Raw genomic sequence first — 18,642 nt, 5'->3', positions numbered from 1 at the left:
GCTGTAATTAAGAATTTCTTCAAAGTCAGCTTGCCTGGTTAAATACGGGATAAAAAGGCAACTATGAACCTAGTCCTCTTGATGTATGTATTTTTTCAAACACGAGGCAAGGAGAAAGGAAAAACTCTCAAGAAATACTTCTGACAGAGCTTCTAACACTTTTATTATCATGCACAGTCACACCCCTACTATGCCGACGTGTATAATTTTTGGATAGTCTGAATTAGGGGGACCCACAATGAGAAGTGAGTCATCAAACATTTTGTGCAGTGAAAGAAGTAAATTGCACACAGAGAAGTCAATAATGCCCCTCTTCCCACCTACCCACTCCCCATTCATTAATGTAATTAGAGGAGCTGAGAGGTGACAAACGAGGGGAGAGAAGAGTGATTATCTAAAATAAACTCTATCAAGGCCCATTGTCAACAGCAGTCACATTCATGGTCATATTTGCACTGTACAAGATTAGTGAAACCACTCATATTGTTTGGATACTTATATAATTGTTTGGTAGGACATGGACACACATGGGCGTAGGTTTAGTTTGAGTGGTGTGTGTGCGTGTGTGTGTGTGTGTCTTTGATTTACAAAGATGTTATGATGTTGTAAATATATTTGCCACATCAACTAGTTTTACATTGGTTAATTCATTACATTCATTCGTTTTCTAGGTTAATGCATTATGTCATAAGGGTATTTTTAAATTGGCTGTTGTCTATGTTTACAATGTTTGTCTTTGGCACTTGGCTACTACTTTGAGTCCTAAAGTAATGTTCAGAGGATCAGATGTAAATGTTTATTTAGCATAAAAAAATATTCATCCCTGTTTTTAATGTTCAGGCTGTTTTGAAATGAAGCTCTTCAACCATCCCATCTTTCCTGTTTTCAACCTGTCTTCTTTTATCAGTCAGTTCCCTCTTTAGTCTCCCACTTTCCCTCTTTCTATACCTTCATCCTTCCATTCCTCCTATGTACGTCAATTTTTTTGTGTGTTTTAAAATGAGACTTCAAAACATCATTATTTAGCTACCTACTGTATTTTTCTTGCATTTGTCCATACAGTGTATATTATTTTTTTTATTCCAAACATTGATAGAAAATGTCATCCCCTCTTGGGACCCACCAATAGGTCATGACCTATAGCTTGAAAACCACTGGCCTAGTCTCTGTCTGGGTGTCTGTGTTCCTGCATGCGTGTCCACAGTTTTTGCATGTGTTCTCCTCAGGTGAGGACGTGTACATCGACTTGTACGGGGCTTGTGAGGAACTGAGCGTGTGTCTGGAGCCCAAGTCTGTCCTGCTGAAGAAGACTTACATTTCCCTGTCCAACACACACACTGTGTCCCTCGCCAACAGGAGTGAAATCCCTTTCCACTACTGTTGGAAAATCTGGCCCAGCCAGCAGGAGGAGGACCTGTATTCACTGAGGTACACATGCAAGCGCACAAAATGCTTAAACACAAACAATACAGGAATGTGATTTTGATTTGATTTTTCAGGAGTTCCAGACAGAGAGGGGCACTATAGGCTCAGCTACCAGGGCCGAGCAACTAGAGTTACACTATTAGAATCCCTGCTCTGCTGTGTATCTTTGTACCGAAGCATTTGTTGCCAGAAATAGCTCAGGTGTCCGTCACTTTCTGTCTGTTGGCAACTCCTTGTTCCCGTCTCTGTCTCTTTGTCTCTCTGACCCTCTTCATTTCTCTTCTCACTTTGTTGTTCTCTTTCTCCTTCCCTCCCTCCCTCCCTCCCTCCCCCTAGAGAGAGCTTCGGGCTCCAGCAGGAGGAGGAGGAGGAAAAGGAGCGGTTGCTGTTTGAGTGTGAATCCGACCCCACAGCGATCCATCGCCTTCCGCTGCTGTCCAGAACCTTACAGGAGCGCCGACGCCTGGCTGCAGAGGAACGCCTCCTCGCCCTCTCACACAGCTGCATCACTGTTGAGCCAGCGGTGTGTTTGTGTGTGTGTGTCTTTCTCTGTCTCTCTATTCTCTCTCCTACTCTCCTGGTATCTTTTGAGAGGGGGGGGCAAATTCATCTTTTGCTTACTCACTCCTCCACAGGGAGTTTCAGTGTGCAGGGTCAGCTATAAAACAGCATCCTTGGAGCTGGTAGGGCTTCAGTGGCTTGTTCAAGGACACTTCAGCAGGGCGGATGATTGAAACCGGGTCCTCCGGTTGAGGGACAGGTCTCCCTACTGGCTATGCCACCTATGCTGCCTCGTGGCTGTCTTAACAGGAAAAACATGAGATTCCATTGTGGTTTCTCCCGAAAAGATCAGATCTGAGATTAGATCTGTCACAAAGAGTGAAGACGTAGTTCTGTCGTCCCCAAAAGTTTGACTCCTCACAGACAGGCGGGTCATGGGCTGCCCAGGGGCCCTAAGGTAGCCTGACCTGTGCTGACACCACTGTCCGCCTTTTCTGCCAATGTCTGATCTGCTCAGCTCAGCCACGTTCCCTGGACAGAGGGAGAGAGGAGACAGATAGAAGAGAGAGAGGGAGGAAGGGAGGGCAAGAGAGAGAGAGAAAGAGAGAGCAAACAGTCTGTAGGCCAAACGGTCAAAACACAAACTTTGAGAGGACATTTGAGAGAAATGATCAGCAGTCAGCACACAGCGTGCCTGCATGCACGCACACACACACGCGCGCATGCACTCACATACAGAGCTGTAGAGAGAGTGTAGGACATTGGAGAGTCACTGGTCATTTCAACACTGTCTGTCCTGACTTGTGTGCTAATGAATAGCTCCTCCTTTCTATTTGTAGCGCAACGTGGGGTATTAGGGAGAGCTAATGGGGGGTTGAGAGAAAAGAAAAGGGAAAGTTAACGTGAAGTGCTGTGTAGGTATGTGTGTGTGTGTGTGTGTGTGTGTGTGTGTGTGTGTGTGTGCGTGTGTAGAGACGTGGCCGACTAAAGAACACAGGATTTTATCGTCAAGAAAATTATTGAATTTATCAACAAATATGTCAGGTTTATAACAACAAACTCTACATTATTTTCCACTCTCAAATGAATGCAGTCGTGCAGAAAAGAACATTTTATACCCTGCATTTATCGAATACAAATCCATTTTGTGTGATTGTTTTTTTGTGATGTCAGAGATGTGCTTTGTAATTTGTCAGGAAACAACATAGATAATGTGAAAAAAAAAAACCAATTAAAAAAAACTACTTGACTGAAACGATCTTGACCCTAATGATCAGTTAACTCCAATTGACTCCTTCACGCTTTTTTTTTTAAGCTTGTCATTTGGATCTGCATCCAGAATACTTGCCCTGTCGTCCGTTCACACTAGTAGGCTACAAACAATATACATACTACAACCTCAATGTAGAGAAAACAGCAGGAAAACAGTATTCGTTGGTCCTAAAACCCCATCTAGTGTGTTTTTTGTGTGTGGATATATGCATGCGTGCACACACACTTGTGTGCGTAATATCTACTGTTGAAAGTAATGTTTCCCTCTTCCTTCCTGTCTTTCCATGGTCCAGGAGGGTGAAATATGGCCCAACACCACAGCACAGTTCAACATTGTCTTCAAGCCTGAGGAGGCCAAACTCTACCAGCAAACCGTATACTGTGATGTCACAGGTCAGTGCCAAGCTGGAAGACACAATGTTCAGTCAGGTTTCACATATGTAAACAACTTCCCATCCCCATTCCCATTCCCTGACATGGGACAAGCACACTACTTCTAGTTCAAATGGGGTGTTTGTACTCTCTCTTTCTTCCACTGCTTTGATGTTGGAATCAAAACATCACATTAGATTAAGTAGGGGCGCCCGTCGGGATATAAATCAGAGCACGGTCAGTTATGATTAAGGAAGTGTTGTGGTGTGTGGGGGGATGCTAAGTTTTTAGATTCATTCAAAGCACACTTGTTCCAAGGTTCTTGTGTAGGTAAACTATGGCGACTCTGGGTCCCCTGTACCAGCACAAGTCAGAGCTGACAGCTGCACTGATGACTGGGTGCCAGTATTCAGGAGGAAGGGTCTGAGAGAATTCGTATATACTGTACAGTTAAATGTTAGAGTGAGGATCAAGTTTGGGTTAATGTCAGATTTAGGATATGGTCTGGACAAAGGTTACGGTACAGTTTAATTTTGAATTCAGGTTAGGTTAAGGGCCAAAGAAAGTCTCATATCAACACTGAACAAAAAGACAAAGTACTTCTTGTTTCTTGAACCGACAAGCCCACTGAGTACCAGGGGACAACTTTTTCCTTTGGTTGTTCTTTAACCTGGCCTTGGAATTGATTCTTTTCACCACTCTGAGTAGATGTTGCCCCCGTGACCTAGTGGTGGCCAGGAGAGTCTGTGTTTGAGAATAAATCCTACAATTCCCTGTAGTTAGGAAACAAGAGACACACATCAGGAGCTTGTGTTAAGCTTGACCACAGGATTTATTCTGTATAATTATTATGCACACAAGAACATTTCTTTTATATCATATCAAACTCTTGACTATGACTTTAAACTTATGACATTGACCTTGACTAATGACTTTGACTCCAGAGATGTGTAACTCAAATGCTCTATGACACAGTACAAAACCAAATAAGGTATAACTTGTCACTCTTTACATTACTATGCAATAGCATATACTCAGGAAAATACATTCAATATCAGGATAAACATTGTATCAAAAATGAATGTCTATATTTCTTCTGTTACATTGTTTGAAATATCCCTTTAACACAAAATATCAAAATAATACACAAAGTGCTTAAACAGTATAAACTCTCTTGTTCAATTCGGCCCTTGAAAGTATGTATTTAGTCCTTTCATTTTAGTTGTGACACTATCAATATTCCTCAACCACTTTCTTTGGTTTAGTTCAACTTTACATTCAATATCACATAATAGACTAAAACAAGAATACAAAAAGTGCAATAATCCTGTTAGTTCTTCTTTCAATTTCCTTTACACTCAACAAGTTCAACTTAGCTTAATGCATCCATCAGTAGAAAACACACAAAAACATTATGGAATGCTCCTTTTCAGTAACAGAGTGAAGACGTCATGAAACATTCTCAATACGCTCACTTTTTAGACACAGGAAAGACGCCATGTTTTCGCCATCGTGTTTCCACGCTCGACATTGCCATCGAATCTAGTGCCATAAATACACTATCCATAACGCCTTGGAATGACTCAATAAACCCTTAACAATTCCCTCATTACACATCAGAAATCACAACTCATGTGAATGGCTTTTGAGCAACCAAATCGTGTTGACTGTAAACTCACTCTATCATAAACTCAATAGGTTTGCTAGCTTAGCACATTAGCATGTAGCTAAAAGTAGAGTAACTAAACCCCAAACCCAAATCTTTGGTGAAGCCTGACACCTAATGGTGAAAAGTAGGATACTGCACTGGCCTTCTCCTATTGGCTGGTCTTTGTGCCAGGTGATGTCACCACCTGTTGTACTCTATAGAGGGTGACAGGGCACAGAGACCAGCCAATAGCAGATGACCAGTGCAGTACCCTACTTTTCACCATTAGGTGTCAGGCTTCACCACAGATTTAGGTGGGGTTTAGTTACTCTTTAATGTTCTCGATTACACATATGCACAAAACAAATTCTACTATTATTACTCTGACCGAAACTGATACACTCATGACCTAAACAACATGCTTAGCTTTCAAACTAGGTTGTGCTTTTACATTTTGGAGGAATATTAACCCACCTGTAGTTAGGAAACAAGAGACACACATCAGGAGCTCGTGTTAAGCTTGACCGCAGGATTTATTCTGTGGTGGTGCGTCTCAATGGTTTTGTTTACCTCCCAAGTGCCGCGCGCCCCCTAGTGACCTAATGAGTTACGCTCGAGATAGATGACAGAATGTACAATGAAATTATATTTTCTTAGCCTAAAACCCCAAAAATTAAGGGGTGTCTATTTTTTATCTATTATTTTTAAATAATCTATTTAACATATCCCTAAATTTTCAAAGTCTATTTATCTTCTTATAAATCTTAATCTTTTTAAATTCACATTTTAATAACGCATATCAAATTTTTAACTTTATACTCCATGAACTGTTTTATCTTTGTCTTTTTAACCCTTTATATACTATGAGCTATAATTACATTTTAACCCTTTACATAGACAGTCCAGATCTATACCTTGGGCTCTCTCATAAAACAGATTCTCCTGGGTTGTGCACCTGTGCAGACAAAGGTTAGATAAACAAGTCTGGGTAGCAAATTGTGTCTGTCTGTTGCTTTATTGTCAGAGGAGAACTGCTGCTCTCAACTAGGACTCTGAAATCATTTCAGTTCCCTCAGTATATAATATATGCCATTTGATGGATTTATCCAGAGCCGCTTGCAGCACTACTGTGCATACATTTTTGACATTTTTGCATGTGTTGCCGCAGTGGGAATTGAACCCCTAACCTTGGCTGTGTTGATCCTATGCTCTACCCACTGAACTACTCAAGGCGGTAGTATATTGTTACTCGATCTCATTTTCATATTAAAGACAATGTAGTCATAGGGCACTGATATATCCATCTCATCCCCAGTGGTAGAAAAAGGTTGTTGGCAAATTTGCATGTGGCCTCCATGTGTGTCTTCTGAGCCGGAGGCCAGATTTACATTCATTTCCATGTTTTCTGAGGCAGGTGATGACCTGACCAACCCAGGTCAAAGACAGCCGGGGCTACTTGACTCAGGAGTTTCACCCTGATTCCTCATGTTGCAAAAACCTTCACAAGCTTAGTAAGCAACATTGAAGGATAAACCTCATATCTCCTTCAGTAATATCGCAGAGGGAATTTAGAAAGCATTTTGAATTTCAGACAATAATAAAAAAATAATCAAGTTCAAGTTTTCGTTTTAGTAGTACTGGACGAGAGTCAGGTCAGCTCAGCAGATAAGGCGACACGATAAGCAAAGAAAAATTTACAAAATATAAGCAAAATACTAACAAAAATATAGCAAAATACAAAAATACCAACATATTAATGGAATATATACAAAATACAAAAAAATATCAAAATATTAACAAAATATATACGTGGTGTTGCTGGTGTTGTTGATGTTGGTGTTGCAGGAACAACAGTGCATTTGTGTGAGTGTGTGTGAGTGTGAGTGTGAGTGTTTGTGTATGTGTGCAATGTTGTTTGGAGGAGTAGGAGGAAATCCCTGATCTGGGCCTTTCACTCCTGCTTTTTCCTTCCCCTTGAATCTAGAAACAAGAAACATTTAAGACAAAACTAACCAGTAGTATGCCTTTATTTTTCCCAAATATGTATTTATCTAAATTTTAGATAAAAATGTTTTTCAAGCATTAGTTTTTGAAATGCTACATCCTCTTTCCATGTCTCCCTTTAAGACCCCATTGAATGAGATGTGAGGCAAACCTTAAAAGCTGCACTAGGCAAGATGATTTGCCCAATTTACCCAAATGATATTCAATGTCAGGTAGGTACATTGCTGTTTAGGTGACAGTTTGGGGTTTTGCTCCTAACATTTGATTCATCTGTTACTGTTTTAGATTTCCCACCAGCGACCAAAGTGGACACCTGAAATAATTTTGGGCAAATAGGGCAAATCTGCAGCTTTTCAGTTAGGTGGGACTGTACGCTCTCGTCTGTTGCGGTCCCATTTTGTGATTTCCATGGACAAAACAGTTTTTTTTTTACATAAAATCTTACCTACTGCAGCTTTAAGTATACAGTATACCTTGGAAAATGTGGAAACTAAGTTGAAATATTTTATCTTTAGTCCTCATTAACACACATGAGAATTGTTTGCATATTGTGTGTTCATGCATACGTTTGATGTTATACCTCCTATTTTCTTACAGAAACTTTTCTCAGCCTCCATGTCTCACTGGATCTCTGTCTCTGACTGTGTCTGTTTCTGTGTCTTTCAATCTTTCTCTGTCTCTGTGTCTGCATTTAGGCTGTGAGTCTCGTTTACCTCTGACAATCAAGGGGGAGGGCATGGGACCCAAACTCCAGTTCAACTATAACCTGATGGACATGCAAAACGTGTTCATCGGTGACAAAAATTGTTATGAGGTAAGAAAGAGAAAGCCAGATAGACAGCAGTGTCCCTTCAGAAAAAGTTAATATGTTCTGTGTTTACTAATGCTGTGGGTATCAGTCCAGTGTACAGCCTGTGTGTGTTGCATGCCATCCCTACTTTTTCAGTCTTTCCATTCACTTTGCTAAACACTACCAAAAAAAGTATAAATGCCATAAAAACACTTAAAAAATATAACAATTTGCAATCAATTTATAGAGTTTCTGTACTTCCTTGTGAGTCTCTTACTTGCATCAGCCATAAGAAATCAAAAATGGGGCTTAACAACAAACATTTGATCGTTATTTACTGAATTTCTTAGAACAGGTATGCTAAGAACTAATATACAGTTGTCGACAAATAAAAGGGCCAGAGAAGCACATCAATGTTGCTGACTCAGTCTTGCTAAAATGTTTGCGTAATTCTAAGAGCATCACTGTATATCCATAATGTTGTCAGTGCTTATGTGTTTTGGGTTAAAATATGACCAAAGAAGTTTGTTGTTCATGTCAATTCAAGTGGACGATGTATATTATCATATGAAAGATGATTTTGCTGCATTACTTGGTCCTTATTACTGCACCAGGTGCTGGTGTCCAACAGAGGGCTGATTGATGCCCCCTTCAGGCTGTCCAGCCCCAACAGCACCTTTGGCCGCTGTTTCTCCTTCAGCCCTGAGGAGGGTGTTGTTCCCCCTGGGGCCTGCCAGGTCCTGGAGGTCACCTTCCACAGCTGCATTCTGGGAACTTTCTCTGAGGACTTGCTGCTCAACGTCACAGGACAGCCTGAGCCACTCACCTTGACCTTCAGGTGAAGTTACTTATCATAATAACTGTCAGGTAACACTTTCAGCTTTCTTAGGGTGTGATCACACCTACGGTTTGTTTTCTTTGGACTGAACCATAGTGGAAAAGCTTACTTTTTTGCATTTTTGTATTCGGTTTGTTTAGGTTCACACTGCCCAATTACAAGTGAACCAGGGCCTGTAAACAAAAGTCAGATGGACTCACAAGTAGCTTGTTCATTGGACAGAGTTTTGTTAACCTGCCATCCCGTGAGGGTAGAGATTTTGACGGCGAGGGGAAGGAGTCCAAACAAATCTGATTCCAGTTCCTGTAACTTTAGCTAAGCATGATAGACTCTTTGCCGCAATTTACCTTCTCTGGTGTTTATAACATTAAAGATAATATGAAGAAATAATTGAATATGTGCATCAGCCCAGCATGTGGTTTGCCCTGAGTTCATTTTGATATTCTAGATCTTTCCAAGCATGAGGAATTGCTGGTGATCAGATGTCAACATCCGTCTCTATATACCCATAAAACACCCCAGAGTTTGAATAAATTGCTCCAAACATGCTTGGTGTGAACCTGCCTTTAGTCACCATTGCGCCTCCCCTTGACTGCTAAATAAATTTAGTTCCTAGGGCAGTGTTTCTTAAACCATGAGCTGGGACTCAAAATTGGTGTTGCAGACTTGTTTCTTGTGGGTGACAAGACTATGTTTAAATTATCCTGGGTCATTAAACAGCTGAATTTCTCATTCGGGGTTGCAGGTAGAACAAAGTTTGAGAAAGTTAGTTATAGTGATCAATCATCTGGCAATCCCTTCAGGTTATATGAGTTACTATAGCAACCCCTCACCATCATAGTTTTTACCACAGAAAGAACAATTGCAATTATAATTTAGACATTTTGCTGATGCTCTCATCTGGAGCAACTTCCAATAAGTGCAACAGTAGAATACGTTTGTGAAATCCCCTATTACATTTAGCCAAGTAAAGAAAAAAACTCACCATTATAACTGTCAGACTGTGTTACTACTCAAAACCCCAAGTAGTCTATCACTTTCCCCTACGCTCAGTTATTATATAAACCTACTGTTTGATAACTCTCATAACATGTCAGTGTTTTGCAAGCATTCTGATGGCTCATGTTTTTGTCTTCTGTTTTCAGGGGTTGTGTCATTGGCCCCACTTTCAACTTCAATGTTTCAGAGCTCAATTTTGGAGATGTGGCCTTTGGTGAGTTTTAAGATTTTTCCTGGCCAAGTAAACAACACTGATGCTCAAACCAAGACCTTTGCTTAATGTACTGTATGGGTATTTGAATACTTTTGGTAAATGAGGCTGATAAATTAGAAAATTAGTCTAAAAGTTGTGAACTTTCACTCAAAATTAATTCATAATGCTGCTCAGACTAGCTTTAAGAAGCCTTTTATAGTGGCCCCTGTTTGCCCTGACAATAAGGTCTGATGACATGAAAGACAAAATAGACAACGTTGTTTTCCACATAGACTGATTTCCAGAAATGCATAAGCCACGACTAAGGCTGGAGTTTTCACACTGAAATTCTGGATATGTTTGCATAATGGTTTTGAGAAAAATAATTGTATTGATGTATTATTTTAATGGAAATTGAAATGTTCCAGCTCAGAATCTCACTGTGCACAAGGGAGGGGTTGGGCTACAGGGTCTGGGGACAGGAATAGAGAATGTGTGCAAACATAATAATACTGCTTTATGACCGGATTACTTCTGAAAGTTCTGTAAGTATTTGGACAACGGAACTTGGTGAAAGTGCAGACTCAGATTCAGTTTTATTCTCAAGTTCTAAAAGTGTTTGGGCAGATTTATAGTGTTCCTACACAGGTCTGGAAAGTCTGGATAAGAAGAATTGATTATTTGCAATTGTTGAGAAGTTTAGAAAAGACAAAAACTCTTGCTCTGTCCTGATATACATGACTACACATTTTATGTAGTTATAGACCCACCTTCATTTCACATGTTGTGATATTGTTATAAAGAATAATAAATAGAGTGATATTATCTAGTTACCAGATACTGCCCAGCCACTGTCAGAATATTTCTCTCTGAACCAGTCTTTTCTCTACATTCATTCACAGAAAAATTGTAGGAACACTGGATTTAGGATTTCATTCTATACTCATTTTCAGGCTTTTTTCTGAGGCAGGGTGGAGTGCATGGTTTGAATATATGCATTCCACACTTCTGATTTAGCAGACCAACTTTGAATCATCATGCTCCTGCTATAGAGGTTTAAGATCGGCATGAATGATATAAGCAGTTTTTATTTCTGTACTGATTTTCCTATTAAACCTTGTGGGAAAAGTGTAACTCACATCCAAAGTAATAGGAGCATGGAGCCAAATCATCAAACAATGTTTTGTTGTTCCAAAACTTGCAGCTTACTTGGGTCTGCCGTTTCGTGTTATGGATGGCAAAAATGCCCTGTCACCAGAACTAATATGCTGTATTAAGCTTTCAATGAGTGGTTCTTTGCTCAGTTTGTCTGGTGGCTGAGGTGGCCAAGGCACATGCCCTATAAAGGAATTTCAGCTACGCAGCCACTAAAGCATCTTCTATGTAGAATAACCCTTCATAATCACAACATTGCACCGTTTATGTTAATGTAGTTTACTAGTTTGCATTTTAAATATATACATCTCACTTAATGCTTGGGCTGGATTTGGACAATTCGCAGCGATGATGTCTTCCGTTCGCACTCTCTCCAGTTTCTTGTTCCTCTTCCTGTTCTTCTCCTTTCCTTTATCTTCCTCTCTTTTTCCTACCCTCTCACCCTCTCTCTCTCTCCAGGCTTCCCCCAAACATTGACCTGCACCCTCTTTAATACTTCCCTGGTGCCTATGACATTTGCCCTGCGCGTCCTGGGGGACGGGTTGGGGTCTCCCAGTGTGACCAGTGCTAAACAGGTGTCCGAGCTCTCCAGGAGCCAGTGGCAAGGCAGCGCTGCTAGAGATCCTCAGGCGCGGCCTGTGGAGTTCACCCTCAGCCCCGCCTCGGGCACCGTGCGCGCCATGTCAGACGCCACCATTGAGGTAAAACCACAAATACAGTGGAGGTAAGATAAGATAAATCACTCCTACGTTTTGTAGGAGCGAAATACAAAAATTGCTCCTAAACAGCAGCTTGTGAGCTCGTGGACTCGTGGCTGAACCTACTCATTACTGTAATGATGGATGAAGCTCTTCACCACCTCAGCCCCAACCAGCCACTAAGAAGAAGAAGAAGAAATTTAGTTCCAAGGAATGTGCAGTTTTCTGATGTCTTGTTACATGATTTCTAGGTATTGAAGTCCTCAGAATTCAAACATTTGCCTCTAAATGTTGCTGTAGGAACCCACTGCCTGACAAATTCTCCTATCTCTAACTAACTAGAGCCTACACTTCACCATAGTCAGCTTCACAACAGTCGACCGAATAAAGGGTAAATCCTTGGTGGTAAAATGTTGGTTGCAATGCTCACCTTACTTTCAGTTTTGGCGCTCTACCAGCCCTTGAACTAATTGCCTCAAGAGGACTGATAAAATTGTTCTGTACTGCATTCATTAGACAATAGTTGTTTGGCACCATCCCTCTGGAGGGATTTCAAAGGTCTCATGTTGATTTTGAAGCGAAGGAATCACATTTCAACAGTCACTGCACCAGTGTTCACTTCCATGACAACACTATCAAATATTTTAAGGCAACCATCTAAAATCTACCAGCCAAAATACTGTTGACAAGAGCTAATTTGAATGATAATGCCCTCTCTATTTAATCTTTTGTGGTCTCATACTGTGTATGTGTATTGTATGTCCAGGTGACGCTGTGCTCCAACACAGTGAGGAGATACAGGCTGGCGTTGGTGGTGGATGTGGACGGTGTTGGGGAGGAGGTCATGACTCTGCCTATCAATGCCAGGTCAGACACATGTATATACTGTACATGTACATGCACACACTCTTGCACGCGCAAACATACTCACACACAATAACATCAATACTACAACTTAAAAACGAGACATCAGTCACTTTTAAGGTATCCGGCATACCACTGTGAAAGTCATAGTAAAGTTCCTGATGAAATAATCATCGTAAAGTAAGAAAAGGGGTGACATTCACTGTGTCTCTCTGTGCTAGCAGCTTGACTTATGTAAACAAACCTCTTATGTACCAAAGTTTGACTTTAGATTTTTTTTTTTTTTGTGCCACCTGTTTAATCATTTGTGTTTTAGAAATAAAATGCCTTTGCTGTTGTCTTTGTCAGATGGAATATTACCAGTATTTCTGAAAAGAATGTTAAATATAATTTTTTTTATATTCAAATGTGTTAAAAATTGTGTTACAAGACACCATAAGGCAGCGAGAGGAAGCAGAGTTTCATCACTTTTCTTAAAATACAGAATTTTGCAGGCAATAACTTTGGCTGTCATTGACACTTTGACATTTCGTGAAAGGAGTCCATTGAACTTGCATACAGGCGTCGACAAATCAGTAGAGTATGTGTTAAATATTCAGCACCTGATTAGCATAATAATATCTCCGAATGTCACCTGCACCATCGCTCAGAATAGGGCAACATTAATCTGACTTCATCATGGCAATCACTGTCTTGGTAAATTTATGAATTAGTTCAAATTAATGGACTTCAGATTTGCATGACGCAATGCAATTACCATTGTGATTTATGAATAAGCCTATTATTAATAAATTCCTCTCTCTCTCTCTCTCTCTCTCTCTCTCTCTCTCTCTCTCTCTCTCTCTCTCTGTCTCTCTCTCCCTTTCCCTCCCTCTCTCTCTCTCTCTCTTTATCAATAGATGTGTGGTACCTGAGGTTGTGGTGGAGACTCCAGTGTTGTACTTTCAAAGGTGTTTTCTTGGTCACCCGTATGAACAGCAGGCGAGACTGGCCAACACCGGCATCCTGCCTGCCTGCTACGGCGTGCTGGACCAGGTTAACCCCACACTATTACACCTGCTGGTTGGATTTGTGTGTGTGTGTGTGTGACCAAGAGGGAGAAAAATAAATGAATTCCGATCTGAAGGATAGCCCCCTGCCTTTTACTGGCATTCATTCTATGTATAGATGCTGGATCTGTATGCCTGTATTAAAAAACCTTGCAACTCAGCGGGCATCATTAGGCGGAGCAGCTTTTGTCTCATTTCCTGAAAAATTGGTTTTAGGTTTTCATCCGACAGCAGAGTAATGTCTTGCCGGTTTCTTATCTGTGTGTCCTTGTGTTCAGGAGTATGAAGAGAGTCCGTCGCTGCTTTTTGGCAGTTCCCTTCCCAGAGGAGTGATCCCTCCCCACAGTTCAGTGGAGGTTCCCCTATTTCTGCTGGCTAAGGTCGTCGGCAGGCTGCAGCACACTGCGCGCATTGCTGTGTTCGGCAGAGCCCAGCCACCTCTGGTCAGTGGTAATGTGTGTGCGCTTCTGAGTATGCATATGTGTGTGATTCTGAGGCAATGCTGTACATGTGTGGTTGTAATGATTGTGAATGTGCTGTCTGAATGTAGGTTGGTAATTTGCGTATTAATATAGGTTGTGGGTATTTGGTATTAGCTCCATGGTTTGTGCAACATGGTGTTTTCCTCACAATCAGTGAATGAATGAATCCTCTCCTCTCCTCTCCTCCCTTCTCCTCTCCTCTGTTCCAGGAGGTAGTCTTGTCATGTATTGGACAGGGTCCGACGATTCAGATTCAGAGCCCGCAGTTGGACTTTGGTAGAATCCCGGTTCTGACGGACGTTACAAGAACTCTGCAACTGTTCAACCAGTCGCCTATCCCAGCCTACTTTACTGCTCGCATGGTACATCACACACACAGAAAAACCTCTCAACACACATATTAGCACTCACACACGCACGCGCGCGTGCACATACACACACTCGTCCTCCCATCCATCAACTGGATTCCTTTCACAAACACTCACTCTGTCTTCCCCTGTTTCTCTGACTAATTAATTTTCAGTCTAATTGAGTATGTAATTAATGAGTTAATTGGTTCAATGCTTTGTTAGCTCTGGAGATAATGGGTTGTTCAGTTCAATTTCAACCCTCCCCCCAGTGAATAAGTGATTTTGCTTTGCTTGGACCTCTTTGTGTTGTCATTATGGATGGTCTGATAACACATTAACGTTACACTATACCAGGGCTGTACAGTGACATTTTATCCAAGGGACACGTGTGATTATTCAATTTAGGATCACAGGAAAGAAATATGTGAGCATGATCTGGGAAACTGATTGAAAACTGTTTAAATGTCATAGTGCGCTACATATACTGTATACTGTATGTACATTGGTATTTGCATGAGTAGTTGGTATGTAGAAGTATATGCATTTTTATTAATGGTATATCAATAATTTGAATTACCAATTATTTACTGTGAACACATTTTTTTAATGAATTGCATCAAAGGTTTTACATGATATAATGCAGTTTCAAAGGGCTGGCTGGACCACCCATTTAGTTGTAATTCAAACATGCAAACTGGCAATGGCTTCAGTAAAAGAACATTTTTAGCATTATATATGCTATAAGTACTAGTTCAGTTAAAAATACAGTGGGAATTGAATTGCTCTTGCTCGAGTGAATCTACCCTTTCCACTCAACTATTTGTGTACATATGAAAATAGTATGTAATAAGTATGAAATGTATTCAAGATAGAAATAATTGTATGCATGTCTTAAATAATCTGCACCATTCAAAATTGAAAGAGAGATTATTAGCTTCAAGCAAGAAAAAGTTCAATGATAAAGTTTGGGCAGAGGAAGAATAAATAGCATAAATAGTAAAGTATAAAGAAGAATTTAGTGTAGTAATCAATCAGTAATTAAATTGAACCATTCGTGATTAATTCTTAATTGAATGATAATTCTTTAAGAAAGACTGAACAATAGGATTCAACTTATCTTCATTTATTGTGTTCCTGGCACATTCAATGTGAACATAGCTCTAAACTCCACTGCAACCTGAGATCTACACTTCATCATGTTTAGTGTTTCACTTTCCTCCTGAAAGACCTTCTCTCGCTATATATGGCAGCATCGCCCTATCAGCGCTGCCTGATATCCCTGGGGAACAAACTAGTGACTGGAACCATGCCTCAATACTGCCTAAGCTGACACAGACAATACCGTGCACACACACACACTCACACACACACTCACACACACACCGCCCACACACACACCGCCCACACACACACCGCCCACACACGCAGTCCTAGTGTTAAGTGCAGTTGTGTGACCCTGTCCTCTCCTCTAAGGCTGTTGCTACTGCCAGTAGCAGCGGTAGCAACGTTGAGGGGAGGAGAGGAGTTTCTCCCCCTGCACTCTGAAACGTCAATCGATGGCGATTCTCCTAGAATTACATTACATCCCGCTCAATAGGGTGGCAGGGAGCCACACAAATAGACCTGATGCCTGAAGATCGTGAGGATATTGCAGGAGAAACCCACACTTGCTTGTCATCTGAATCTCCAGCCCAACCTAGTATTAAGCTTTTATGTGCTTTGATAAATAATTTTCTGTCAAACACATATCAGACAACCAGAGTGTGTAATGTGAAGTACTGTGCAAGCAATGCAGCACAGACAGAAACATCGTTATGATTCTCTGGCTATACCTCCACCTTACCTACTGCAACAGACATTAAACTCAACCTTTTCTATTCTCTGTGAATATGCCATATAGATACAGATATAGATGTAGATCGATACTGTATAGCTATGTCTATACTGTAGATACAGATACAGATTGATACTGTATTTCTATAGATACAGATATAGATAGCCCCACTATTTTGCTGCACTACTGCTGCAATGTTGCCTTGCTGTTGTCAGGAATTGTTTGGAAAATTTAGTTCACTGCTGGCAACCAGAAACATGGCAACACATTAGATTTATGTTACAATATATCGATTTTGTTGTACTGTATAAAGAGAATTTTCTGCAGTAGTCACTGCAGCACTAATGCAGGATTGATGGAGATTGAGGTACTTCTACATTGGCAATGGTTGTACAGCACAGCACGGATTTGGATTCCAAACCCCTCTGACTTGCTGCATTCAAAAGCAATCAATGCTAATAAAGCTGTAGGATGCAGCAGGTTTGATGTGATTATTGAGATTCCAGTCGTCTTGCTCCTCTCTCTGGGGAGTCAACCCCCTGCTCTTCCTCCTCCTCTGACCCCACCCACCCCTTCACCATGATCACCCCAGTATCGACCCACCCCGAGTCCGCTTTCACCAGCCTCTTCACCCGATCGCACAAACGCTGAGAAAGTGATCTATGACTCTTAAAGTCACTCACTGGTCAAATGATGCCTGCTTGTGTGAGGGATTTTTCTGCACATCTCTGTTTTTTCCACAGGATCTTCTGTAATGAGCTGCCTTTGAACAGAGAAGTGAAACTAATTTTGTTTTATGCATTAGTATAACTGTTATCATTCCACTGAGTACATCATTTATAATCAGTTATTCTAGCATCTTATTGCTGTGCCTAGTCCAGTCCGTAGCATTATTGTCAGATGCAGGTTCCAGTATTTGAGTGAAGAGATGATTCCCCATTGATCAGTAATCTACATTGCTTTCCTATAGGCAGTGAAAGCTCCCAGGCCGTCACTGCAGCTGCAGGGAGCTCATTCTCAAAATCCCAATTAAAAGTTTATGTTCAAGTCATCCATCAACAGCGACGCTGTATAGAACATTGATTGTGATCCCAACCACTGCTTGGTCAGATATATATACAGTACAATGAGCACAGCAGAGGGGGGACCAGGCCAGGCTATCTGCTGAGTTGAACAGGACTGGAGATGAATGTAAAGATTTACATCTGTTTTCTCATTAGATTGGGCCTTATTCAAATAAATAAAATCAATAAACAATCCACAGAGCTGGGAAATAAAAGAATTATTGAGTTTGTCTTGCACCAGCCCTTTACTATGGATGCAATTTACTCAGACATCAAATATGTTCTCAGAGATTGTAAATGTGAGAAAAATGACAAATGTCATGATCCTTTTGTCTAAGTCTTAAAGTTTTAAACCAAGGGTTTTGAGTGTTTAAAGATATCTTTGAATTTGAACTCAGGTTACCCACGTCTTAACTTCATCTGTACCAGTCTGCAACTACTAGTTGTTTATCCTACCCAGTTTATCCTACCCAGCAGAGGGAGATATGAGGTCTTACTGGATGTCAGGCAGCTACTGTACTACCTATAACATCAGATGGTACACATAAATGCTGATATGATTATGCAGTTATATGATATTCACATCTATCTTTTTTTCTTTCTTTATGACAGCTCTCTATAGCATGGAGAGCGCAGTTAGGGGAAGGTTCCCCCACAAGGCTATTTTCACGCATCAGGTTTCAGGGATGGAGCTAGTTAACTGTAACTGTGCCCCTGTCTTCACTCTGCAGGTCCACAGGCAGTCATCCTTTTGTGGTTTGTGGAAACCAGTGAAGGCCTCCAGACACTTCAGCTTATCGGGTTTCAGGCAGGAAGCTAACTATGCTCCTGTCTTTATCTCCTCAGGTCCGTGGGAGGTCCCTGTGGCGTGTTGAGCCCAGTGAGGGGAAAGTGCCGCCAGAAGGCCAGCTGGAGCTCAGGCTGGTGGCGCACCTGAAGGACTCACTCCAGTTCCAGGACAAGCTTGACGTGGCCATCCGGGACAGTCAGACACACACTGTTCCTCTGTCCGCCACCGGCACCGGCACCACAATTGTCAGTAACCGGCCCTTTGGCCCCAGCCTCGACCTGGGCACACACTTCAGGTAGAATGAAAGGAGTGAA

General features: G+C 41.2%; 1 protein-coding gene across 1 annotated transcript in view; it reads left to right on the top strand.

Annotated features, from left to right (window-relative positions):
* The window catches only part of hydin (HYDIN axonemal central pair apparatus protein), an 81,213-nt gene that overhangs the window by 15,428 nt on the left and 47,143 nt on the right, over positions 1–18,642 (top strand). The window contains exons 7-18 of the mRNA XM_071524128.1: positions 1,227–1,428; positions 1,762–1,948; positions 3,492–3,591; positions 7,918–8,036; positions 8,627–8,850; positions 9,996–10,063; positions 11,657–11,898; positions 12,662–12,762; positions 13,659–13,794; positions 14,087–14,251; positions 14,500–14,652; positions 18,385–18,623. Of these exons, the coding sequence (XP_071380229.1) occupies positions 1,227–1,428; positions 1,762–1,948; positions 3,492–3,591; positions 7,918–8,036; positions 8,627–8,850; positions 9,996–10,063; positions 11,657–11,898; positions 12,662–12,762; positions 13,659–13,794; positions 14,087–14,251; positions 14,500–14,652; positions 18,385–18,623 (1,936 nt within the window). The remainder of the gene's footprint in view (positions 1–1,226; positions 1,429–1,761; positions 1,949–3,491; positions 3,592–7,917; positions 8,037–8,626; positions 8,851–9,995; positions 10,064–11,656; positions 11,899–12,661; positions 12,763–13,658; positions 13,795–14,086; positions 14,252–14,499; positions 14,653–18,384; positions 18,624–18,642) is intronic.

The sequence above is a fragment of the Centroberyx affinis genome, unplaced genomic scaffold, assembly GCF_046629955.1.
Source record: "Centroberyx affinis isolate AG114_WGS23_722 - 3 ecotype Tasmania unplaced genomic scaffold, CSIRO-AGI_Caff_v1 ptg000103l_1, whole genome shotgun sequence".
Lineage (NCBI taxonomy): Eukaryota > Metazoa > Chordata > Actinopteri > Beryciformes > Berycidae > Centroberyx > Centroberyx affinis.
This window is presented reverse-complemented; position numbering and strand designations above follow the sequence as displayed.